The sequence below is a fragment of the Lipotes vexillifer genome, unplaced genomic scaffold (genome assembly GCF_000442215.2).
Source record: "Lipotes vexillifer unplaced genomic scaffold, Lipotes_vexillifer_v1.1 scaffold90, whole genome shotgun sequence".
Lineage (NCBI taxonomy): Eukaryota > Metazoa > Chordata > Mammalia > Artiodactyla > Lipotidae > Lipotes > Lipotes vexillifer.
In genome coordinates, this window is record NW_006782310.1 from 2,615,653 (window position 1) to 2,641,469 (window position 25,817).

General features: G+C 39.9%; 1 protein-coding gene across 1 annotated transcript in view; it reads left to right on the forward strand.

The window, feature by feature from the left end:
• Nucleotides 1-25,817, forward strand: part of ASXL3 (ASXL transcriptional regulator 3) — a 178,098-nt gene that overhangs the window by 145,374 nt on the left and 6,907 nt on the right. Inside the window, exons 9-11 of the mRNA XM_007455171.1 lie at nt 9,493-9,589; nt 11,738-11,843; nt 23,565-25,521. Of these exons, the coding sequence (XP_007455233.1) occupies nt 9,493-9,589; nt 11,738-11,843; nt 23,565-25,521 (2,160 nt within the window). The remainder of the gene's footprint in view (nt 1-9,492; nt 9,590-11,737; nt 11,844-23,564; nt 25,522-25,817) is intronic.

Consider the following 25,817-nt stretch of genomic DNA (forward strand, 5'->3'; position numbering starts at 1 on the left):
GTGGCCTCTCCCGCCGCGGAGCACAGGCTCCAGACGCGCAGGCTCAGCAGCCATGGCTCACGGACCCAGCCACTCCACGGCGTGTGGGATCTTCCCGGACCGGGGCATGAACCCGTGTCCCCTGCATCGGCAGGCGGACTCTCAACCACTGCGCCACCAGGGAAGCCCTACATATATTTATTGATTTAATCCTCACAAAAACTCTATGACGTGAATAGTTTGTCATCCATAGTTTACAAGTAATGCAACTGAAGCGTGTAGAGGTGGATCCTTCTCAGCTAAGAATATCCATTTTTTAAAACAAAGTTAACATGCACAAACAACAACAACAATTCTAGATGCTACATAACCTTTCAGCTACCACAGTGTCACTGCACTTCTCTTCATAACAGTATTCTTTACCTCCCTTTTTGGAGTTTTGGTACCTTCACCTTTATTCACCCCAGGGCTTCCTCCTTCCCGTCCTTCACATACATCTTTGCCTAGAAATTAATACCTCCGAGAATCCTTCCTTCATACACATGCACTTAGAGCATTCTCTCATTGCACATGTTGCTTTCCCTCCCGGGACCTCAACACAATTTGTCGTTATAACTTTATAGAACAGGGATCTGTCTTTTTGTTTATTATTTTTTTTCCCAACACCTAGCACATAAAGGTTTTCTTGTTTTTTTGTTTTTTGTTTTTTTGCGGTACGTGGACCTCTCACTGCTGTGGCCTCTCCCATTGCGGAGCACAGGCTCCGGACGCACAGGCTCAGTGGCCATGGCTCACGGACCCAGCCGCTCCGCGGCACGTGGGATCTTCCCAGACCGGGGCATGAACCCGTGTCCCCTGCATCGGCAGGCAGACTCTCAACCACTGCACCACCAGGGAAGCCCACATAAAGGTTTTGAGTAGAAGAATGAATGCTTGCATGTTAATTAAAGGAAGCCCCATGGTATAATAGAAAAGGTATTATTTTGAGGGGTCAAATCCTGTTTCACCACTTACCTACCTCCCTGGTCATAGCTACTAAATTAATTAGAGTCGTTATTATAGTTATAAATACAACTGTAACTGAACAATAGTAGATTGGGCCATTGTTTAACTGGGGAGAGGAGTAAACTTCAGGTATAGATATTAACAGACTATAAACGGGGAATTAAAGGCATACTGGTACCCAGGCCTGGGAGTTCTTATGGCATCTTTTCCTTCCCTAGGTACTTACCCGTACTATTATAGCGAACATTACTTTTTTTCGGTCCCATCCTAGATACTAAGCTCTTACGGCAGCAGAAGCCGTGTGTCCGTTTCATAGTTCTTGGCAAGTAGTTCTTGGCTGCTTATGAAATGTTTGTTAAAGAAGTGAGTGACTAATAGATAGTCACTTAAACACAGCTGTTCAGTGTATTAAAGTGGAAACAGTGATTCATTGATTCGCACAACCTTATAACAGAACCTTATTTTATCTCTACGAGGACATGAGCTTTCTTTCAATAAATAAAGCCCTAGTATTCTGTGGTTGCATTGGAAGTTTGCTTTTCCATTTTCCTCCCACAGAGGGAACATTGATGAAAATACAATTATGAGAGAATGTCTTTTAAGATACACACATTCTCATATTTGCTAAAACGTGTTTAAATTTTATTTATATTCATTTGGATCCAAAAAAATAAGTCATTTTTCATCAAGGCCTATCAGATTGTCCCAGTGTGTGGCCAGGGGTTGTCCACAAAGTTTAATGGAAGAGATGAACCATAAACATCAAAACATACTTCTCTAATTTTGAGAGGTTGATTAAAGCTTGATCTGTTCATGACTTGACTTCTGTCTTTAGATGTCTTTATTTCATTATTTTTACCTATTTCACCACAGGCTACACCTCTTCTGAGCAGGATGCTGACACGTTAGAGACATTATTGAATAGAGATTCCTCCCTTTGCAGTTTAAAGCAGGGTGATTCTTAGCAAAAGTGGCAGAATGTAAATGTGTAAAACAATGTCATTAGAAAATGATTTTTCTTTTTAATCCAGAAGATTAAGGGAAATCCCATGTAAGTAAAGTAATCGAAACTCAATAATTAAAGTCTTTTAAGAATCAATATCAGGATTCTTTTTTCATGTGTTTTTAATACCATATACATCCCTCGCTCTTCTGATTGTATATGCTGAAATTCGTAGCACCAACTATGAGAATATCTTTTTCTCTTATTTCTAGGGAATTTGTTTTCCCTGTTAATTGGGTCCTGAGAAATTGCTTACCAGCAGGTCTTACTCTAGGGGATGGCCTTCCCAGCCTCTAATTGAAGACCTCCTCTGCCAACCTGGAGGCTTGGGCAGGTGTCTGGTGGAAAGGAGAACAATTCCCTTGGGAGGTGCGAGAGATTCCATTCCAAAGGCAATGGTTATCTTAGCTAAGTGGTTGGGTTGTTTACAGATTGTGTTTCTAGAGGAAGAAAACTTTATTACACACATATAGATGTACATGAATGTATAGATATAGATATATAGATACATGCACATATATGTGTTTATATGTTTTTTTTGTTTTGTTTTGTTTTGTTTTGCGGTACGCGGGCCTCTCACTGCTGTGGCCTCTCCCATTGCGGAGCACAGGCTCCGGACGCGCAGGCTCAGCGGCCATGGCTCACGGGCCCAGCCGCTCCGCGGCACGTGGGATCCTCCCAGACCGGGGCACGAACCCGTGTCCCCTGCATCGGCAGGCGGACTCTCAACCACTGCACCACCAGGGAAGCCCTGTATGTATTTTTTAATGAAGTGATAATCTATTCCCACAAGACCAGCTGTTATTTTGTCATTTTATAATCTTCGTTTTCAAAGCCCTTTGCAATTTACATACTTGAACATCTCATTTAATAATTAAATGTTGCCCACTCCTCTGCCTCAAGGACTTTATTCTAGTTAACAATTACACCTGCCATCATCCTAAGTACAGTGGATCTTCCATCTCCCAAATTCTTCCCTGCGGAACTTCATACCTTGTGGACTCTGTCCCAGTGCTCAGCAGTGATTCCCAGAGCAGCAAGTAGTATGAAGAAAAGGAACCAGCTCGACTCAGAAGAGAGGCTTTTATTATAAAATCAACTTTAATGGCCTATCATAACAGTGATGACAAAAGCCTTCTACTTTCCCATCTAAATGTTGATTTTGGGGGGTAATATTTTCTGAGATTTCTCTTTTGTTCACATCAGCTTAATTCCATGGACACCTAAAAAAAATGAGGTGGAGGGAAGATGAAAATGGTGTCGCGTTTTTTTTTTTCTTTAACCTCCATATAATTCCAGATAATCTTGATTACAACTTTATAATGATAGTCTCTATGTATTTAAAGAAAAGTTGTTATATGTATTTTTAGTTTGATATAATTTTTAAAAGTAATGTCGAATAATTGTTTTCTGCAGTGGGCTTTGAAATTGAGGTTGTTTAGGCTTATAGCATCATCCTTTACTAGTTTTCACTATTTTATTTATTTATTTTTAATATTTGATTTTTGAGGTATACTGAAAATTATCCCATGTCCAGATCTTAGAAATTTGCACTCATGTTGCTTAACAAGGATTTAGTACCTAGTGTGTGCAAATTCATTGTGCTAGGTTTATCTCATTTGACTGCTTCTGACAATAATACTTGCACAACTTTTAATGCATCATCTCCCAGCCCGTATTCTGGAGAACACTTGTACTTGTTTCATGAGATATTGATAATTGTTCTGGAAGAGGATTACACGGTTTAAAAGTTTGCGAAATACTGCATGATACATATATTCTTAAGGGTTTAAAGTAAATTCTAGCATATTTGAGAATACTTATAGTAAAGTAAACCATTTAACCATATTTAGTAGTTATAGGCTATATTTATTGGATGGTAGAATCAATTTCCTTCTAGATAGATTACCCATTAAAATTATAATTACCCCTTAAAATTCCTATTTTGCAAAGCACAGTTTGGGAAATATTGTCTTAATGCAGTTTTAGAAGTAGCAATAAAAAATTATTGGCCAAACTGTCTTTAGTATACCGCTGATCCTCTCTCCCTTACTGATACTGTCTTTCTCAGAAGCTCTCTTTCATTTTTTATGCCTAACTTTATGCTTAAAGAATTACATTTTCTCTTATGGATAAAACTTGAGCTGTACTTTATATAGAGTCTTCTGAGCCATCTGAATCATACCTAATGGTAGGGTAAAAAATGAAAAATTACCCTTTAGAAAGAATGAATATCCTGACTTTAATTCCTATTGGGGTATAGAATACAAGGGCTCTGGATGCTAGATCAGGGTATAAGAGGGTCAGTAATAACAGCTTATGGTCTCTCTGCTCATTACTCTTTCGCCTTTGCATTAGACTCCTGGCTAGCCTCTCACTGACTAGGTTGTCTTTGCTCTAAAGACCCTATTCATGTTTTATTGGACACAACAGCTAGTATAGTGTACTGTACCCGGTGTTGACCTAAGTAATTGCACGTGGCTTGATAGATATTAGCACATACACAGTACAGAGCTTCTTGAAACTCTTTCTCTCCTTTCAGGTACGACGCCGTCTGCTTTGATTTTCTTCCTACCTCTTGGCTGCCTTTCCTCAGTCTTCCTAACAGGATTTTACTTCTTCTGCCCATTCCTCCTACGTTGGTGTTCCTCAGGGCCCTGCTTTAAGCTGTCTTCTCTTTCGGTAAATCCTTCCTGGGTTTTCTCATCCATATCCATATCCATAATTTTCTGTGTTTGATTCCTTCCTCACCATTGAGCTTCTTCCCCGAGTTTCGGCTCTTGATTAGATCATCTTTACTTGGATGCCCTCCTGATGTCCCTATATTAGCATATCCAAAGAAAGACCCAGCATGTCTTTGTCCAAGACACTGCCCCTCCTGTGCCTTTTCCTGTCCTGATGGGTGTTTCCAGCATCTACCAAATTATCCAAGACTTGTTCTTGGCCATCATCTTTCATGCCTTTATCTCATTCACCACCCACACACACGCTCACTCAGCCCCATCATTTCTGGTTCCCTTATTCCTCCTGGAGGACATGCATCTTTACTCCCACTGCCTGAACAGTCTTAAGACTTCTCATCATTTGTTCCATGGCCTTCTCTTGGTACTTCTTGCCAGGAGTCCCTGTTTCTTGTCATGTCTTTATCCAGGGCATTCTTTACACTACATGCAGAATGATATATCTAAGACATCAGTTTGGAATTATAATCAGCATCTCAACCTTAATTGTTTCAGAACTAAACCTCGTACTCCCATAGTGTTTTCCGTTGTAATAAACAGCAGTTTCGTAATTTCAATTGCCAAGGCCAGAAGTCTTTGGCGTCATCCTTGCCTGCTTGCTTTCTCTCATACCGCACATCCAATCCATCATCAAGTCCTGTTGGCTCAACCTTCAGAATATAATCAGAACCCAACCATTTCTCACCACCTCTACAGATGTCAACCTACTATTTGGATTATCTCAATAACTACATACTCAAGTCCCTGGTGAGTCTTTATCTTCTAAAACTATGCTTTCCAATACAGTAGCTGCTAGCCAGCAGTGACTGTTGAGCTTTAGAACTATGGGTGATCTGAATTGAGATGTGTTATAAAAATATATACTGGATATGAAACGGTTAGTATACAAAGGGAATGAGAAATATCTCATTAATAATATTTCGTGTTGATTATATATTGAAACAATAACATTTCTCATAGGTTGGATTAAATAAAATGTGTTATTAGAATTAATTTCATGTTTCTTTTTGCTATGTTAATGTGATTATTAGAATAATTAAAATCACAGATGTGGCCCAATGTTTATATTGCTGTTGGACAGCTCTAAAGTCTTTTTTAAAATGCAGCAGTCAGAGCTATCCTTTTGAAATGTCAGATCTTTTCATTTGTCAGGCCAAAATCCCAGAGGCTTTCCAGCTCGCTTGGGGGAAAAGCCAGTCTTTACAGTGGGCTCCGAGGCCCAGTATGATCCTGGCCCCTCAGCCCCTGTTTCTCCTGCTTCTAAGATCTTTCCATCTCTCAGGGCCTCCTCGCAAGCCCCACCTGAGGGCCTCTGCATTTACGCCCCTCCACCAAGCAGGCTCTCCCAACCATGGCTGCGTGGCTCCTTCTCCTCTCATTCAGGTTTCAGCTCCGGTGTCCTGATCAACAGTGAGCATTAGAGAGGCTCGTCCTGGGCACACCGTCTACATCAGTGGTCCACTTCCCCGCACACACTCAGCACGAACCTTTTCGTCTTGTTTTGGCTTCGCTTTGAATCGCTCCCCATTACCTGTAGGATGAAGTCCAAATTGCCGAGTATATCTAGGTGTCCCATTATGATTTAGCCACTTTCTGACTCTCCAGCACATTTCTCACGCTTCCTCTAAGCAACCCACGTGCCACGCATTCCGAATCACTTGCAAGAAACCCCAAATTAGAAAAAAAGGGATAAAGAATCTTTTAGAGGTGCAAAGGGTTATTATTAAATGTAAATATATTCTCATACAGAATTAACATTCCTCAAACTTCAAACATTGGATAGTTTGCAAGTAGCAATAACATTTTAATCCTTTGAATTCCACTGATATCCATCCCATAAAATGTACGTTAATATAACCAACGCCAAAGGCAAATGACATACTCACCAATAGAGACTTAAATCTCTGTGAAAGGATCTCTCCACAAATAAGTTTTCCTTTAACCATACTTATTTTCTTCCACAACAGCACAGAGTTTTTCTCCTTCTAATTAAAAAAGAAGCATAGCTTATCAATAGCTTATTTGAATACTTCACTATAAGAGAGTTAGGGGAGTTTTTAGAATGAATGTTTCTATTGTGGGTAATCAGAAAAACCAGAATTTATAGCTCCGTGATAAATAAATAAATAAAACTTTCAGAAACATTTATTGTTCCAGCTCATTAAAATGCCATGTCTTTTGGACAGTATTCCTTAAACACCATAAAATTAATAGTGTATTTAAAAAGTTTTATTGGCACATATTTAATTTAGCCCTAGTGTTTAATTGTGCTGTCTCAGACAGGCTGGAAGCCTGGCAGTTAATATTATTTTTCGGTTTTAAAAGAAAAACATTTTCCTCCCGGGCTAGCTTCCATATTCTTGAATGTGTTCATTTCACACTGCCTTGCATTTTCATGTGCTGAAATCTTGAGACTCTGTCAGAGCTAACCTGGATCTGGTATTTCTTTGTGTTTTAAAATTATGCTGAAATTTCAATTAATAACTAATCATTCCCTTGGCCTGGCAGAACACACTAAACTAAAATCCTATATGTCAGCTACCGGAGTTAAATTTTAAATCTTTCTCTTACACGAAGCAAGGACAGGGCAATAGACATTTATTGAGTGCCTGCAATATAATAGGCATTGTGCATGGACTCCAAATTATGAAGCACCATGCGTGTTCTCAAATGTAGAAAATCTAACCTTTTCCATTGTGCCTTCCACAACTGTACCTCATAGTAAACCAATTCCTTTTTCTCTTCAGGGCACTTGCCTTCCACCTACTAGTCCTAACTGTTGGGGACACAGCACCAAATGGCATCCTTTGACTCAGTTCATATACTGCGTGCCAGGAGATAGTGTCCTAGAAGTGTCCAATTAAAAGGTGGGAAGGCGAGGCCATTTAGCCACTCACATCTTGGGGCTGTGGTAAGACCCTGAGGTGGGACACGTGCGTGGCGATGTCACTGTACGTCACAGCCGTGCTGAGCTCAGGTGGGTGGGAGAGATGCACAGGGACCAGAACCATCTGCTGTATGGGGAATATGTTCAGAATATAAGGGCAGAGCCTTTTTCTTTACTGCCACCGTATTGCCTGCACCCAAAAAGCACCCGGTACACAGGTTCGTATGAGTGGCTTAATAAGTATCTATTGAATGAAGGTGAAATAATTGTGAGTAAACAGTGAATCCATGAATGAACAAAGTCTTGCCTGAAATTGTCCAAGTGTATTGAATATTTTAGTATGGTTATCAGTATCTTCTTAGATGAGGAAACTCAGGATCTCAAATCTGCGGCTGTCATGATGGCAGCGTCCGGGATGTCTCACACCTGTTCAGTGTCTCTCTTTTCTGGATTTGTTGACCATTATCCGGCTTTGAATTGCTAGTATAATATTTACTTTTAGACTCAGCATTCTCCTTTGCTCCCAAATGATGGTTTAGCTGACATTTTCATGAAGGCATGATTTGAGTTAAATTTTAAAAGAGGGACAGTATTTCAGTGGGTGAAAATGGGGTGTAGAGAAGACTGCAGACGAACAAAAACATGGGGCTAAGACGTGTCTGAGTGTGTTTTCAGATAGCAGTGACTTATTAGCGCTTAGGACACACGGGGGTGTCTATGAGAGTAAGAGGAAATCTTTGAAAACATAACTGGAGCTACAGTTTGCCAAACTGACTCAATAGCAGGCTAAAACATCTTCACGCCTTCATGAACAGTCCAGTTACTGATTGTTTGTGATGTTCCTCCTCTACGACAAAGCTCCCACTCTGTATTGTATGCTTTATATAAAACCATTCTGCCTCAATCCTGTTACTTGCCCAAGACCCTAACCCATTTCACCTCTGGCATCAAGTTCTGCCTAACCACTCACATCCACCTAGATACCCTCCCCTAGCTTTTTTTTTTCCCCCCTTCTTAATTCCCACCCACCTCATGCTTGGCATTGTTTAACTTGTTATGTGTTCTGTCTTCACTCCTCAACTACATGAGAAGCCAGCCAAGGACAACACTAATTATTTTTATCCCCTGTGTCAGCAAGCAGAGTACGTTCACAGGGCAGATGTAGTAAATAGTTGGAAAGTTAAAAGCATCCAGTTCGATGATGCTTATCCAAATCTCTTCTATACGTACATGAATTTGAAAAATAATAAATTTGAGGAAAAAGGTTAGTAGCATACAGTTGCACAGATTTTAAACTTTGTATACCTGTTTTCTGTGTGCACCCAAAGAGGCGAGAAGAATAGAGCGAAGGGTATGTATGACAGTGTGGGTGTATTTGTTTTAATGTTTCAGAACTTTGTCGTCTGAACTGAACCTCAGACAGTGGAAGAATCCAAGTGATCAGACTAGATTTCTTTAGCTTCCACAAACTTTAGAGAATTTAATTTAAAAAAAAACTAAAGGTATACACATATGTAGATGTTTAATTTGGTATCATTTAAAGCATATAAAAATGTCAAAGATATAAATTTTTTGATTAAATCACATACATTTGTTATACTCACCACTGATAATGGAAATGCCTAATACAGATTTCCTCTAAGTTGATGTATTTAGTCATTATAATAGTCACTGTAAGCAGTGCAGTTTTCCTACTAGCAAATTCATCTTTTGTTAGATTCCTTTCCTCCCTGCCTTTTACCCTGCTGTTTCTCTTCTCACGCTCTTTCTCTCTCTCTCACACACACACTCACACCCTCAGTTTTTGCTTCTTCCCTGCATACTTTTGCTTTGAATTATTCTTGATGGAATCTTGTTTTTGTCGGCTTATTTCCTAGATGGGAAGTGATGGAATTTTACGCCTCAGTACTTCAGCTCTAAATAATGAATTCTTTGCATATGCAGCACAAGGCTGGAAACAGCGACTGGCAGAAGGTAAATTTCTATTTCCCGTTATTATTTGACATATTTAAGTCAACAGACTGTACTGAGATTTGCACCTTTCTCTGCTTCCCAAGTCGTTTTCCCCCCTGAAGTATACTTGAGTAAGAACTCACATCCTATTGCAAATGACTTCATTAATTCTTTTGTTATACTTTGCATTTTTGATGTCCAGTATTTTTATTAATTAATTAATTTATTTATTTTTGCTTTGTTGGGTCTTCGTTTCTGTGCGAGGGCTCAACTAGAGAAAGTCCAGTATTTTTGAAGAAAGCATGACGTTATCTGGAACATAATAAAATTTTTTGGTATAGCAAGATTTTCTTTGGAATAATCATTTAAATCATGTGTTTGATGCATTGTGCATTCTCTAATGTCTGAGAGCCTGGAAGAATCTTCTTTTAATACAGTCTTCCCCTGAAGCCACCACTTCATCTTATCATTCCTTTAGTCACCAAGCTTCATGAAAGACTAAAAAATACCCAGTGTTACCACATTTTTACTCCCTTGCCCACTCACATTTTTATGGTTGGGTGTGACCCCACCATACACAATGGGAACAGTCCCTTCTAAAGAATACGAATGGCTTTCTCATTGCAAAGTTCACTTTCCTCTTCTCAGTCCTTGGCATTTCATCTTCCTTCTCCTATGTCTCACTTGTTATCTACCCCATCTAATTTGAAACCATCTGCCTTCGACATTCATAATATATTTTAAATTGTGTCCCCGGGCTACCTTTCTGACAGCCTTTTCTCACCTTCCTTCAGGAGCTCCTATTCCTTCACCTGATGGTAAATGGTGATGTCTCCACCATTCTCTTCCCTGCTATTTGCTTTTGCAACTATTCCCATGCTCTAAGAGCCTCATTCAGCTGGTTTCAGCTATATAGCCCACATGCTGAGAACGTCCAAATCTGGCTGGAAGTCCTCTTTCCCAATCCTTTGCTGCTCCATTCCACAAACCTGCTGGATCTTTCCAGTATCAGGCACCTTAAAACGAAAATGCCAGTATTAAACTCTCTTCCCTTTTTTTCTTTTTCTTTTTCTTTTTGCGGTACGCGGGCCTCTCACTGTTGTGGCCTCTCGCGTTGCGGAGCACAGGCTCCGGACGCGCAGGCTCAGCGGCCATGGCTCACGGGCCCAGCCACTCCGCGGCACGTGGGATCCTCCCGGACCGGGGCACGAACCCGTGTCCCCTGCACCGGCAGGCGGACTCTCAACCACTGCGCCACCAGGGAAGCCCTCTCTTCCCTTTTAATGTCTACTATTTCTTCTGCCTTCTGTCTGCTAAGGTCACCCCCTTTTCTCACAGCTCCTCACTTTGAAACCTTGATGATGTCTTTGTTCCTCTTCCTTCTCCCCAGGTCCATCTGGTTATGAACTGTTACTTGTGTCTTTGAATCTTCTTCAACATTCTCAAGATGCTGGCCTGACTGTAGTCTCCATCTCTCATCTATGCTACTCAGTAGCCTCCCAGCCAGTTCCTAAGCTGCTAATTTGGCCATATTCCTCCCGCACTGAACACCACCAGGACCTCCCTCTGTCTCTTACAGGAAAAATTCAGGGATCTCTTTAAAACATGTGTTGGGTAATTGGCCACCGCCTACCTTTCCTATTTCATTTCATCCTGTGTTCTACCATAATTGGCCAACCAAAAGCACATAAATATACGTATTCATATCCCTGTGCCTTGTGAACTAATTACTTTAGGAAAGCTTGGTCATCTTTCAAAAGCTAACTCAAGGATCAGGTTCTATGTATGGTCTTCCCTAATCAATTTAGGGAGGATTAAGTACTCTCCCTACATTTATTCTTATGACCTATACAGGGCTTTCCACATTGTGTTATTATACTCAACTGTGTGCTTTTTCTTTCACCAGATGGTTTCATCAAGGACAGTGAATATACACTTTCATTTACAACGCCTCACACTCAGTACATTTGCTAAATGCTTTAGAGTCTGTCTAAGACTAAATGACTGAGTGATGTTCATTAAAAAAGAAGCTGTATAAATATTATCAGTACTCAGCTTTTTTACCTTTTGGCATCCATAAAAGTTTATTCAAATTAGTTACATGTTTTCTTTATTAACTGGCAAAACATGTGACAACTTTCATTCAATATCTAAGCATTTCCTTTCTAGGAGAGTTTACTCCAGAAATGCAATTGCGGATAAGGCAAGAAATTGAAAAGGAAAAGAAAACAGAACCCTGGAAAGAAAAATTCTTCGAAAGGTTTTATGGAGAAAAGTAAGTACTAGAGCATTTTCTTCTCATTTCTCTTAGAAGGAAATGAAAATGTAATTCTCTGTTTCACTTAGCACAATCATATGCTATAAAACTTTATAAACGTGTGATAAAAGGCAGTAGTCTCTCAGTGTAAGAAATTGCAGGTAAAATTATAGTGGCATATCAGCACTTAAATTTTTAAAAATGCATTTTCAGGGGTTTATAACTTGTCCATGAAAATTCATTTTGGACTGAAAATAGCACATGAAGTCAATTTTGGCTTTCCTAACTGGATTTTAGTAAAAATCTCCTGTTTTTTGTTTTTTTGTTTTTAATCTAAGCATTTTCATTAATAAATGCGTTAGAGATAAGTAGTCTTGGACACATATTTAATTCTCACATTTTTTTCCAAAAATTTTGACTCTCCATATACATTTGTTTAGTCCTTATTTGGGAGAGAGCCTGAGGTATTACCCTTTACTCTCTCCATTTTCCTCTTTATGTAAAACCACTTTTTAAAAAACATATTTTATTCAAGTAGTTGATTTGCAATGTGTTAATTTCTGCTGTACAGCAAGGTGATTCAATTATACATGCATATACATTACTTTTCATATTCTTTACCATTATGGTTTATCATAGGATATTGAATACAGTTCCCTGTGCTATACAATAGGACCTTGTTTATCCATTCTACATATATATAATAGTTTGCATCTGCTAATCCCAAACTCCCAGTCCATCCTGCCCCCAGCCCCACTTGGCAGCCAAAAGTCTCTTCTCTGTGTCTATGAATCTGTTTCATAGATAAGTTCATTCATGTCATATTTTAGATTCCACATATAAGTGATATCATACAGTATTTGTCTTTCTCTGTGTGACTTAACTTCACTTAGTATGATAATCTCTAGGTACATCCATCCGTGTTGCTGTAAATGACATTATTTCATTATTTTTTTATGGCTAGGTAATATTCCATTGTGTATATATACACACCACATCTTCTTTATCCATTCATCTTTTGATGGACGTTTAGGTTGTTTCCATGTCTTGGCTATTATGAATAGTGCTGCTATGAACATACGGGTGCATATATCTTTTTGAATTATAGTTTTGTCTGGATACATGCCCATGAGTGGGATTGCTGGATCATACGGCAACTCTGTTTTTAGCTTTTTGAGGAACCTCCATACTGTTCTCCATAGTGACTGCACCAATGTACGTGCCCACCAATAGTGTAGGAGGCTATAACCGCTTTTTAATTTATTATTTTTGTTTGTGTATGTGTGTGTTTTAAAAATAATACCAGTCACACCTAAGTATGGTACTGACTGAGCTAATTTGAAAGTACTTTCTCCTTTGCCTCATGGTTACGAGGAACATATTCTCCTTGGGCAGAATTTGACTCTCACAGACAGTCAGATCCCTAAGAAAGAAAGAGGGATTTAAGAGCTGACAATTGACAGCAACTTTAGATCATCATGGGTAGAGTAATTTGTGCTTTAATTCCCACATACACAATTAATGCTTGAAAGTTGTTTTTTTTTTTTTTCCAGTCCAACTGTTGTAGAATTTTTATCTATAACTTGAAAAAAAATTTTTTTTACATCTTTATTGGCGTATAACTGCTTTACAATGGTGTGTTAGTTTCTGCTTTATAACAAAGTGAATGAGTTATACAAATACATATGTTCCCATATCTCTTCCCTCTTGCATCTCCCTCCCTCCCACCCTCCCTATCCCACCCCTCTAGGTGGTCACAAAGCACCGAGCTGATCTCCCTGTGCTATGCGGCTGCTTCCCACTAGCTATCTATTTTACGTTTGGTAGTGTATATATGTCCATGCCACACTCTCATTTTGTCACAGCTTACCCTTCGGCCTCCCCATATCCTCAAGTCCATTCTCTAGTAGGTCTGTGTCTTTATTCCTGTCTTACCCCTAGGTTCTTCATGACATTTTTTTTTCTTAGATTCCATATATATGTGTTAGCATACGGTATTTGTCTTTCTCTTTCTGACTTACTTCACTTTGTATGACAGACTCTAGGTCCATCCACCTCATTACAAATAGCTCAATTTCGTTTCTTTTCATGGCTGAGTAATGTTCCATTGTATATATGTTCCACCTCTTCTTTATCCATTCATCCGATGATGGACACTTAGGTTGTTTCCATCTCCTGGCTATTGTAAATAGAGTTGCAGTGAACATTTCGGTACATGACTCTTTTTGAATTATGGTTTTTCAGGGTATATGCCCAGTAATGGGATTGCTGGGTCATATGGTAGTTCTATTTGTAGTTTTTTAAGGAACCTCCGTACTGTTCTCCATAGTGGCTGTACCAATTCACATTCCCACCAGCAGTGCAAGAGTGTTCCCTTTTCTCCCCACCATCTCCAGCATTTATTGTTTCCAGATTTTTTGATGATGGCCATTCTGACTGATGTGAGATGATATCTCATTGTAGTTTTGATTTGCATTTCTCTAATGATTAATGATGTTGAGCATTCTTTCATGTGTTTGTTGCCAGTCTGTATATCTTCTTTGGAGAAATGTCTATTTAGGTCTTCTGCCCATTTTTGGATTGGGTTGTTTGTTTTTTTTTGTTATTGAGCTGCGTGAGCTGCTTATAAATTTTGAAGATTAATCCACTGTCAGTTGCTTCATTTGCAAATATTTTCTCCCATTCTGAGGGCTGTCTTTTGGTCTTGTTTATGGTTTCCTTTGCTGTGCAAAAGCTTTGAAGTTTCATTAGGTCCCTTGTTTATTTTTGTTTTTATCTCCATTACTCTAGGAGATGGGTCAAGAAGGATCTTGCTGTGATTTATGTCATAGAGTGTTCTGCCTATGTTTTCCTCTAAGAGTTTGATAGTTTCTGGCCTTACATTTAGGTCTTTAATCCATTTTGAGCTTATTTTTGTGTATGGTGTTAGGGAGTGATCTAATCTCATACTTTTACATGTACCTGTCCAGTTTTCCCAGCACCACTTATTGAAGAGGCTGTCCTTTCTCCACTGTACGTTCCTGCCACCTTTATCAAAGATAAGGTGACCATATGTGCATGGGTTTATCTCTGGGCTTTCTATCCTATTCCATTGATCTATCTTTCTGTTTTTGTGCCAGTACCATACTGTCTTGATTACTGTAGCTTTGTAGTATAGTCTGAAGTCAGGCAGCCTGATTCCTCCAGCTCCATTTTTTGTTCTCAAGATTGCTTTGGCTATTCGGGGTCTTTTGTGTTTCCATACAAATTGTGAAATTTTTTGTTCTAGTTCTGTGAAAAATGCCAGTGGTAGTTTGATAGGGATTGCATTGAATCTATAGATTGCTTTGGGTAGTAGAGTCATTTTCACAATGTTGATTCTTCCAATCCAAGAACATGGTATATCTCTCCATCTGTTTGTATCATCTTTAATTTCTTTCATCAGTGTCTTATACTTTTCTGCATACAAGTCTTTTGTCTCCCTAGGTAGGTTTATTCCTAGATATTTTTTTCTTTTTGTTGCAATGGTAAATGGGAGTGTTTTCTTGATTTCACTTTCAGATTTTTCATCATTAATGTATAGGAATGCCAGAGATTTCTGTGCATTAATTTTGTATCCTGCTACTTTACCAAATTCATTGATTAGCTCTAGTAGTTTTCTGGTAGCATCTTTAGGATTCTCTATGTATAGTATCATGTCATCTGCAAACAGTGACAGCTTTACTTCTTCTTTTCCGATTTGGATTCCTTTTATTTGCTTTTCTTCTCTGATTGCTGTGGCTAAAACTTCCAAAACTATGTTGAATAAGAGGGTTGAGAGCGGGCAACCTTGTCTTGTTCCTGATCTTAGTGGAGATGCTTTCAGTTTTTCACCACTGAGGACGATGTTGGTTGTGGGTTTGTCATATAGGGCCTTTATTATGTTGAGGAAAGTTCCCTCTACGCCTACTTTCTGGAGGGTTTTTATCATATATGGGTGTTGAATTTTGTCAAAAGCTTTCTTTGCATCTATTGAGATGATCATATGGATTTTCTCCTTCAGTTTGTTAATATGGTGTATCACGTTGATTGATTTGCATATATTGAAGAATCCTTGCATTCCTGGAATAAACCCCACTTGATCATGGTGTATGATCCTTTTAATGTGCTGTTGGATTCTGTTTGCTAGTATTTGTTGAGGATTTTTGCATCTATGTTCAACAGTGATATTGGCCTGTAGTTTTCTTACTTGGTGATATCCTTGTCTGGTTTTGGTATCAAGGTGATGGTGGCCTCGTAGAATGAGTTTGGGAGTGTTCCTCCCTCTGCTCTATTTTCGAAGAGTTTGAGAAGGATAGGTGTTAGCTCTTCTCTAAATGTTTGATAGAATTTACCTGTGAAGCCATGTGGTCCTGGGCTTTTGTTTGTTGGAGGATTTTTAATTACAGTTTCAATTTCAGTGCTTGTGATTTGTCTGTTCATATTTTCTATTTCTTCCTGATTCAGTCTTGGCAGGTTGTGCATATCTAAGAATTTGTCCATTCCAGGTTGTCCATTTTATTGGCATAGAGTTGCTTGTCGTAATCTCTCATGATGTTTTGTATTTCTGCAGTGGCAGTTGTTACTTCTCCTTTTTTCATTTCTAATTCTATTGATTTGAGTGTTCTCCCTTTTTTTCTTGATGAGTCTGGCTAATGGTTTATCAATTTTGTTTATCTTCTCAAAGAACCAGCTTTTAGTTTTATTCATCTTTGCTATCATTTCCTTCATTTCTTTTTCATTTATTTCAGATCTGATTTTTATGATTTCTTTCCTTCTTCTAACTTTGGGGTTTTTTTGTGTTTCTTTCTCTCATTGCTTTAGGTGCCAGATTAGGTTGTTTATTCGAGATGTTTCCTGTTTCTTAAGGTAGGATTGTATTTCTATAAACTTCCCTCTTAGAACTGCTTTTGCTTGCATCCCATAGGTTTTGGGTCGTCGTGCCTCCATTGACATTTGTTTCTAGGTATTTTTTTATTTCCTCTTTGATTTCTTCAGTGATCACTTTGTTATTAAGTAGTTAATTGTTTAGCCTCCATGTGTTTGTATTTTTCACAGATCGTTTCCTGTAATTGATATCTCGTCTCATAGCGTTGTGGTCGGAAAAGATACTTGATACAATTTCAATTTTGTTAAATTTACCAAGGCTTCATTTGTGACCCAAGATATGATCTATCCTGGAGAATGTTCCATGAGCACTTGAGAAAAATGTGTATTCTGTTGTTTTTGGATGGAATGTCCTACAAATATCAATTAAGTCCATCTTGTTTAATGTATCATTTAAAGCTTGTGTTTCCTTATTTATTTTCATTTTGGATGATCTGTCCATTGGTGAAAGTGGGGTGTTAAAGTCCCCTCCTATGACTGTGTTACTGTCGAATTCTCCTTTTATGGCTGTTAGTATTTGCCTTATGTATTGAGGTGCTCCTATGTTGGGTGCATAAACATTTACAATTGTTATATCTTCTTCTTGGATCGATCCCTTGATCATTATGTAGTGTCCTTCTTCGTCTCTTGTAATAGTCTTTATTTCAAAGTCTGTTTTTTCTGATATGAGAATTGCTACTCCAGCTTTCTTTTGGTTTCCATTTGCATGGAATATCTTTTTCCATCCCCTTACTTGCAGTCTGTATATGTCTCTAGGTCTGAAGTGGGTCTCTTGTAGACAGCAAATATATGGGTCTTGTTTTTGTATCCATTCAGCCAATCTGTGTCTTTTGGTGGGAGCATTTAGTCCATTTACCATTTAAGGTAATTATCGATACGTATGTTCCTATTCCCATTTTCTTAATTGTTTTGTGTTTGTTATTGTAGGTCTTTTCCTCCTCTTGTGTTTCTTGCCTAGAGAAGTTCCTTTAGCATTTGTTGTAAAGCTAGTTTGGTGGTGCTGAACTCTCTCAGCTTTTGCTTGTCTGTAAAGGTGTTCATTTCTCCATCAAATCTGAATGAGATCCTTGCTGGGTAGAGTAATCTTGGTTGCAGTTTTTTCTCCTTTATCACTTTAAATATGTCCTGCCAGTCCCTTCTGGCTTGCAGAGTTTCTGCTGAAAGATCAGCTGTTAAACTTATGGGGATTCCCTTGTGTGTTATTTGTTGTTTTTCCCTTGCTGCTTTTAATATGTTTTCTTTGTATTTAACTTTTGACAGTTTGATTAATATGTGTCTTGGCGTATTTCTCTTTGGATTTATCCTGTATGGGACTCTCTGTGCTTCCAGGATTTGATTAACTATTTCCTTTCCCATATTAGGGAAGTTTTCAACTATAATCTCGTCAAATATTTTCTCAGTCCCTTTCTTTTTCTCTTCTTCTTCTGGAACCCCTATAATTTGAATGTTGGTGCGTTTAATGTTGTCCCAGAGGTCTCTGAGACTCTCCTCAGTTCTTTTCATTCTTTTTTCTTTATTCTGCTCTGCAGTAGTTATTTCCACTATTTTATCTTCCACGTCACTTATCCATTCTTCTGCCTGAGTTATCCTGTTATTGATCCCTTCTAGAATATTTTTAGTTTCATTTATTGTGTTGCTCATCATTGCTTGTTTCATCTTTAGTTCTTCTGGGTCCTTGTTAAATGTTTCTTGCATTTTCTCTATCCTATTTCCAAGATTTTGGATCATCTTTACTATCATTATTCTGAATTCTTTTTCAGGTAGACTGCCTATTTCCTCTTCATTTGTTAGGTCTGCTGGGTTTTTATCTTGCTCCTTCATCTGCTGTGTGTTTTTCTGTGTTCTCATTTTGCTCATCTTACTGTGTTTGGGGTCTACTTTTTGCAGCCTCCAGGTTCGTAGTTCCCGTTGTTTTTGGTGTCTGTCCCCAGTGGCTAAAGTTGGTTTAGTGGGTTGTGTAGGCTTCCTGGTGGAGGGGACTAATGCCTGTGTTCTGGTGGATGAGGCTGGATCTTGTCTTTCTGGTGGGCAGTTCCACGTCTGGTGGTGTGTTTTGGGGTTTCCATGGACTTATGATTTTAGGCAGCCTCTCTGCTAATGGGTGGGGTTGTGTTCCTGTCTTGCTAGTTGTTTAGCATAGGGTGTCCAGCACTGTAGCTTGCTGGTAGTTGAGTGAAGCTGGTTGCTGGTGTTGAGATGGAGATCTCTGGGAGATTTTCGCCATTTGATATTATGTGGAACTGGGAGGTCTCTTGTGGACCAGTGTCCTGAAGTTGGTCTCCCACCTCAGAGGCACAGCACTGACTCCTGGCTGCAGCACCAAGAACCTTTCATCCATACGGCTCAGAATAAAAGGCAGAAAAAGAAGAAAAGAGAGAGAGAGAGAGGGAGGTAGGGAGGAAGGAAGAAAGAAAAAAAGGAGATAAAATAAAATAAAGTAAGATAAAATAAAATAAAGTTATTAAAATGAAAAAACAAGAAAAAATAATTTTTTTAAGAAAAAAAAAAAGACAGAACCCTAGGACAAATGGTGGAAGCAAAGCTATACAGACAAAATCTCACAAGTAAGCGTACACATACACACTCACAAAAAGAGGAAAAGGGGAAAAAATCATAAATCTTGCTCTCAAAGTCCACCTCCTCAATTTGGGACGATTCGTTGGCTTTTCATGTATTCCACAGATGCAGGGTACGTCAAGTTGATTGTGGAGCTTTAATCCGCTGTTTCTGAGGCTGCTGGGAGAGATTTCCCTTTCTCTTCTCTGTTCGCACAGCTCCCAGGGGCTCAGCTTTGGATTTGGCCCCACCTCTGCGTGTAGGTCGCCGGAGGGCGTCTGTTCTTCGCTCAGACAGGACGAGGTTAAAGGAGCCGCTGATTCAGGGGCTCTGACTCACTCAGGCTGGGGGGCAGGGAGGGGCACGCTGCGGGGCCAGCCTGCGGCGGCAGAGGTCGGCATGACGTTGCACCATCCTGAGGCGCGCCGTGCGTTCTCCCGGGGCAGTTGTTCCTGGATCCCGGGACCCTGGCAGTGGTGGGCTGCACAGGCTCCCCAGAAGTGGGGTGTGGAGAGTGACCTGTGCTCGCACACAGGCTTCTTGGTGGCGGCAGCAGCAGCCTTAGCGTCTCATGCTCATCTCTAGGGTCCGCGCTTTTAGCCGCGGCTCGCGCCCATCTCTGGAGCTCCTTTAAGCAGCGCTCTTAATCCCCTCTCCTTGCGCACCAGGAAACAAAGAGGAAGGAAAAAGTCTCTTGCCTCTTCAGCAGGTCCAGACTTTTCCCCGGACTCCCACCCGGCCAGCCGTGGCGCACTGACCCCCAGTCCTCTCCCTGCGCTCCAACCGAAGCCTGAGCCTCAGCTCCCAGCCCCGCCCTCCCCGGCTGGTGAGCAGACAAGCCTCTCGGGCTGGTGAGTGCCGGCCGGCCTTGATCCTCTGTGCGGGAATCTCTCTGCTTTGCCCTCCGCACCCCGGTTGCTGTGCTCTCCCCCGCAGCTCCGAAGCTTTCTCTCTCCGCCACCTGCAGTCTCCGCCCGCGAAGGGGCTTTCTAGTCTGTGGAAACCTTTCCTCCTTCACAGCTCCCTCCCACTGGTGCAGGTCCCGTCCCTATCCTTTTGTCTCTGTTTATTCTGTTTTCTTTTGCCCTACCCAGGTACCTGGGGAGTTTCTTGCCTTTTGGGAGGTCCGAGGTCTTCTGCCAATGTTCAGTAGGTGTTTTGTAGGAGTTGTTCCACGTGTAGATGTATTTCTGGTGTATCTGTGGGGAGGAAGGTGATCTCCGCATCTTACTCTTCTGCCATCTTCTCCTTGTCCCCCCGAAAGTCATTTTGTGTAAAAGACACTGAGGTGGTTGCAGGCAACACAACCTGTAGCATTTGAGCTAATTTCACAAAATTCCCCCTGTAAATGAGGAAAACCGTCAGGGGGAGTCTCACATGAGCGCTCGTCGTAAAAAGACTTCACGTGATGAGCAGCCTGCTTAGTCGGAGCAGCCTTGCCTCTGGTGAGTTGTCCTAAGTAGCCCTCCTCCTGAGTTTGAGTAGGAAGGCTCCTTTTCAGTTGCTGCCCTAGGACTTTGGATGCATATACGTATTTAAGCAAAGCTAAAAGGAGATAATTAATATCCTTTCTCAAAAATTAAAATTGTGGCAGGCTAGTTACAGGCTAGTTACCAGCAGTATTACTCAAGCCTGGCGGCATCACAATCTTCATTGGAGCTTTTAAAAATAGGTACAGATTTCCGACAACCACCCCAGATGTACTGATGGGTGATCTCCAGGAGTTGAGCCCAGGAATCTGTAGTTTTAGATGCTTCCCCATCGTGCTCATGTCCAGCAGGATTAAGAACCCTGCCTTCCATACCTTTTCTGACAAAGGGAATGTTGGGAGCACTCTTGTCAGTAATGGCAGAAGCATAACCAAGTTAGTTACCTCCAAAAAACTGGTTCTTAATTTTTGTTGAGTGTTGGGCCTGTGCTTTGTTCAATTCAGTATTCATTCAGCATCGCCTCCGTGCCACACACTATCCTAGATGCCAGAGAGCTTGCATTGTAGAGACCATACAGAGAGTTTTTCCTCAGTCAAGCAAATAATCATTGAACATACTCTGGCTCTGATAGGTTTCTAAGAGCTTTGCAAATATTGTTTCACTTAACCCTCCCAACAGTCCTATAAGGTGGGTACCATTATTATTCTTATTTTAAAAAGGGTTTAGGAAACTGAGAGGCAGTGAAACTAAGTAATTTCCCCAGTTTTACGTGGTGTGGTTAAGTAATTGGCTCACCTGCAAATCCTTCTCAGAAAAATTCACACACCTACAATTTTTTACATGAAATTTGGGGGCTCTGTCCTGGAAGGTAACAGCTACAATACTGTGAGTAAACATGACTCCCCATAGCATCATTGAGTTCTGAATGCAAACACTTCTTTTACTTGATTGACCCTTTTCTTGCTGTAGTTTATCCATAGAGTTTCTGTCCCCTTACATCCCTGGACTTCTTGCTTGTCTTTTCCTGTCTTTGATTACATATTAGATGACTGATGTATTTTGGGCATTTCATTGACTGCCCTTCTAATTTTGTTACTTCTCGATTACCTACATTCCCTCAATATGTGAGGGATATTTTCCTAGCATCAGATAATTTTCAGTTGACTGACACCATGTGCCTTCTCATTGTTCTAAGTTTTCCCAAGAATGTTACCACTGAAATTCAGCTTTAGTTAAGATCTGTCTGATTTAGTTTTCTGCTCTTTGAGATCTTTATTTTGGTTCTTACTGGCTTATTCTGCCTATAATACAGTACTGTCCTATATTCATTTTAATTACTTGTAGGGATCCCATGTATATGCTAACTTAAAATTATAGGAGTTGGTCTGTTGATTTGCGGTCTAGATTTCAGGCGGTCAGAGTTTTCCTTTGTGTGGTTATGTGGTGTGCTGTGAACGTCTTCCTTCTATGCCTTATGCCACCTTAAATCTATTTTCCCATGAAAATAATAAAATGTTTACACATATGTTTTATACACTGCTGTTTTCCATATGAGATATATATATATTATACACATAGATGATATTTAATAATATTAAATATATTTAATATTCTTATTAATCAGCTAGCTGAAATTTGGCTGCCAGTGGGTAGATTCTGTGTGTTCTCCATCTAACCTAGTATCAGTGGTATCTCTGCTTGATCTGGCCCCAGGAGACCTTATTCCTAGCTGACTATTCTGCTCTAAATTCATCTGTAGTGTAGTTATATTATTCTGTTCCTCTCACTATAATATAAATTGTGGTTTAATTTGAACCCATCTTAGGGAAAGTTGAAAGAAAAGAGACTGATTATGAAGGAAGGGTCCTCTATCTTCCTTTCTCAGCCTTCTGAATTTTAGTGAAGAACACAATGATCAAACACCCAAAAAGTGTATTCAATTTTATTTCCCTTTCATTTTGAGGATTTAATTTAACTAAAAGGTTGAAGAAGATTTTACTGAGGTATTTTCCTGTTATAGCTGTATTTCCTCACTCAAATATGTTTCTTCCTCTGGGACTGTCCTCTCTTCTGCTCATCTTTGTAATTGCCTGTACTCTAATTTAACTTCATTTAGAACAGCATATTCCCCTACCATCTGATGCTGACATTGTAACTTAGTATGACAGGAAATAGTGATTTACAATATTGTTGATTGCAATTCTGATAAACTTTACCTTATGACCTGAACATTAGGCTGGGTTATTTCTTGATATTCTACACTCACTTTTCATGGAATATCTTTACAGTAAGAGATCTCTGTGAAAGAATTTTTAAAAGTCTTGCCTTCACATGAATGTAATCTAGTAGAATCAACTTTGATGACCCCAAATATGTTTATTATTCTTTAGTGAAATTTCCATCTTGTCTTAGGTTAGACACTTAGATATTGTACTAAAATATGGTGATGGACACCTTTTACGTTGGGTTAAGAGAACTTAATCTTTGGAAGTCATTTCCATTTCAAGATTTTACAACATACCCATCTTCCATTGATCTTAATTATTTGGTTATGTTGCATCCTTTAAGGACTATGTAATTTTCTGTTATAAGGACATATTTCTACTTTCTCCCTTGCTTACGGAATAAAAGTCAATACTTTTTAAACAGAAGTAGAGTTTATTTTAGTTATGATTATAAAAGCAGTAGAAAAACTAATCCATCATAAACTATGGTTTATGGTTTACATAAGCTAAACATGTTACTTAGTGATTATAAAATTAATTTTATGCATTTACTTCTATGAATACCATATTTGGTGAGAGATCCAAGTTGTACCTTTCATGTTTTGTGGTTGAACAATAATTTAATATTTCTAATTTCTGTTCAGGTTGGGCATGTCAAGAGAGGACTCTATAAAGCTCTCATCTGGACCAAACAATGATGGAGCTCAAAGTAGTTCTTCATGTGGGACCTCTGGCCTTCCTGGTCTGTCTTCACAGACTCCCTTGAAAGAACAACAGCCAAAAAGCATGAAAAGTCCAACTTCTCCGGAGCCTGATTTCTGTGCTACACTTTGTCCCATGGTAGACGTAGGTAAAGATGTAATGACAGAGTCAGAATCAGAGGACATCCTGATCCCCGAAGAATCTGTGATTCAGGAAGAAATTGAGGAAGAGGTAGAGACTAGCATCTGTGAGTGCCAGGATGAGAATCACAAGACAATACCTGAATTTTCTGAGGAGTCAGAAAGTCCAGCCAACTCTCATGAGGAGCCCCAAATAGCACCTCCTGAAGATAACTTGGAATCCTGTGTTATAATGAATGATGTTTTAGAAACTTTGCCTCATGTTGAAGTTAAAGTGGAGGAGAAATCAGAATCTCCCCAGGAAGAGATGTCAGTTGTCATTGATCAGCTAGAAGTCTGTGACTCTCTCGTTCCTTCCACTTCATCTGGGACTCATGTCAATGACACAGAACATAAGGAGCCAGAAACTGCACTAGAGACCAACACTCCAAAAATTAAAACAGGGTCATTGTCTTTAGAAGGCCAATTTCCAAGTGAAGGAATCGCTGTAGATATGGAGCTGCAGAGTGATCCTGATGAACAGCTTTCTGAAAATGCTTGCATCTCTGAAACGTCCTTCTCTTCTGAGAGCCCAGAGGGAGCCTGTGCCAGCCTGACATCCCCGGGAGGGGAAACCCAATCCACTTCAGAAGAATCATGTACCCCAGCCTCCCTTGAGACAACGTTTTGTTCTGAGGTGTCCAGCACTGAAAATGTGGACAAATATAATCAGCGAAATGCCACTGATGAAAATCTTCATGCATCTTTGATGTCAGAAATCTCTCCAATATCCACTTCACCTGAAATATCAGAAGCGTCTTTGATGTCCCATTTACCGTTAACATCTGAAGCATCCCCAGTGTCAAATTTACCTTTAACATCAGAAACCTCGCCCATGTCTGATTTACCTTTGACATCAGAAACTTCTTCAGTGTCTTCCATGCTCCTCACATCTGAGACCACTTTTATATCCAGTTTGCCTCTTCCTTCAGAAACATCTCCAATTTCCAGTTCTTCCATGAATGAAAGAGTGGTGCATCAACAAAGAAAGTCAACTTCCATATCTGAAGAACCACTCTCCCCCCAGAAAGATGAAGGTTCTGCCCCTGCCAAGCCCCTGGGAGAGAGCCTTACCTCTCAGCAGAAGACTCTATCAAATACTCCTGAACCTATCAAAATGGGTTCTTCCTCCATTGCTCCTGAAGCATATTCATCAGAAGAATTGCACAATAAGACCCTGAATCAGCAGCCTTGTAAATCACATGTTGAAACTGAGAAGCCCTATCCCGCTTCGATTCCAGAACTTCCTTCTGCAGAAATGATAAAAGTTAAAAATCATAATGTCCTGCAAAGAACAGAAAAGAAAGCGATATCTTCACCATTGGAATTACCTGTCTTTTCTGAAGAGACAGAGAGTAAGGGAAATGAGCTCCCATCAGCTAAATTACAGGACAAGCAATACATCTCATCGGTGGATAAGGCTTCATTTTCAGAAGGCTCTAGAAATAAAATGCATAAGCCAGGGAGCTCACAGAATCGGTTGGAGACCTCTCATACTTCCAAGTTGTCAGAGCCCTCCAAGTCCCCAGATGGGGTAAGAAATGAAAGTAGAGAATCTGAGATATCGAAGAGGAAAACCGCAGAGCATCACAGCTTTGGGATCTGTAAGGAGAAGAGGGCTAGGATAGAAGATGACCAGTCAAGCCGGAGCATCTCATCCAGCAGTCCATCTGAGAAAGAACAGCCTCCAAGAGAGGAACCAAGGGTTCCACCTCTCAAGGTATGGTATTTTTTTTTTTAAAAAAAGAAAATTCCATAGATAGGCTTTTTCTATTTAGATACTTAATTTTTCAAAAATAAATTCAGCAGTTTATAATCTAATACTCCCAGCACCAGTCTAATATTAAATGATCCTTTTTCAGACTGCGTTGAGCTCATACAATAAGTTTAGATAGATGTATATATTTAGACCTTGGCATTTAAGGAAAAAGAAGGGTGGAGGGAGAACAGGCCCTGGAGGAGCCCACAGGCCACCGAGATACAGGGTCTCTGGGGGACTCCACAGTGTAGGACAGA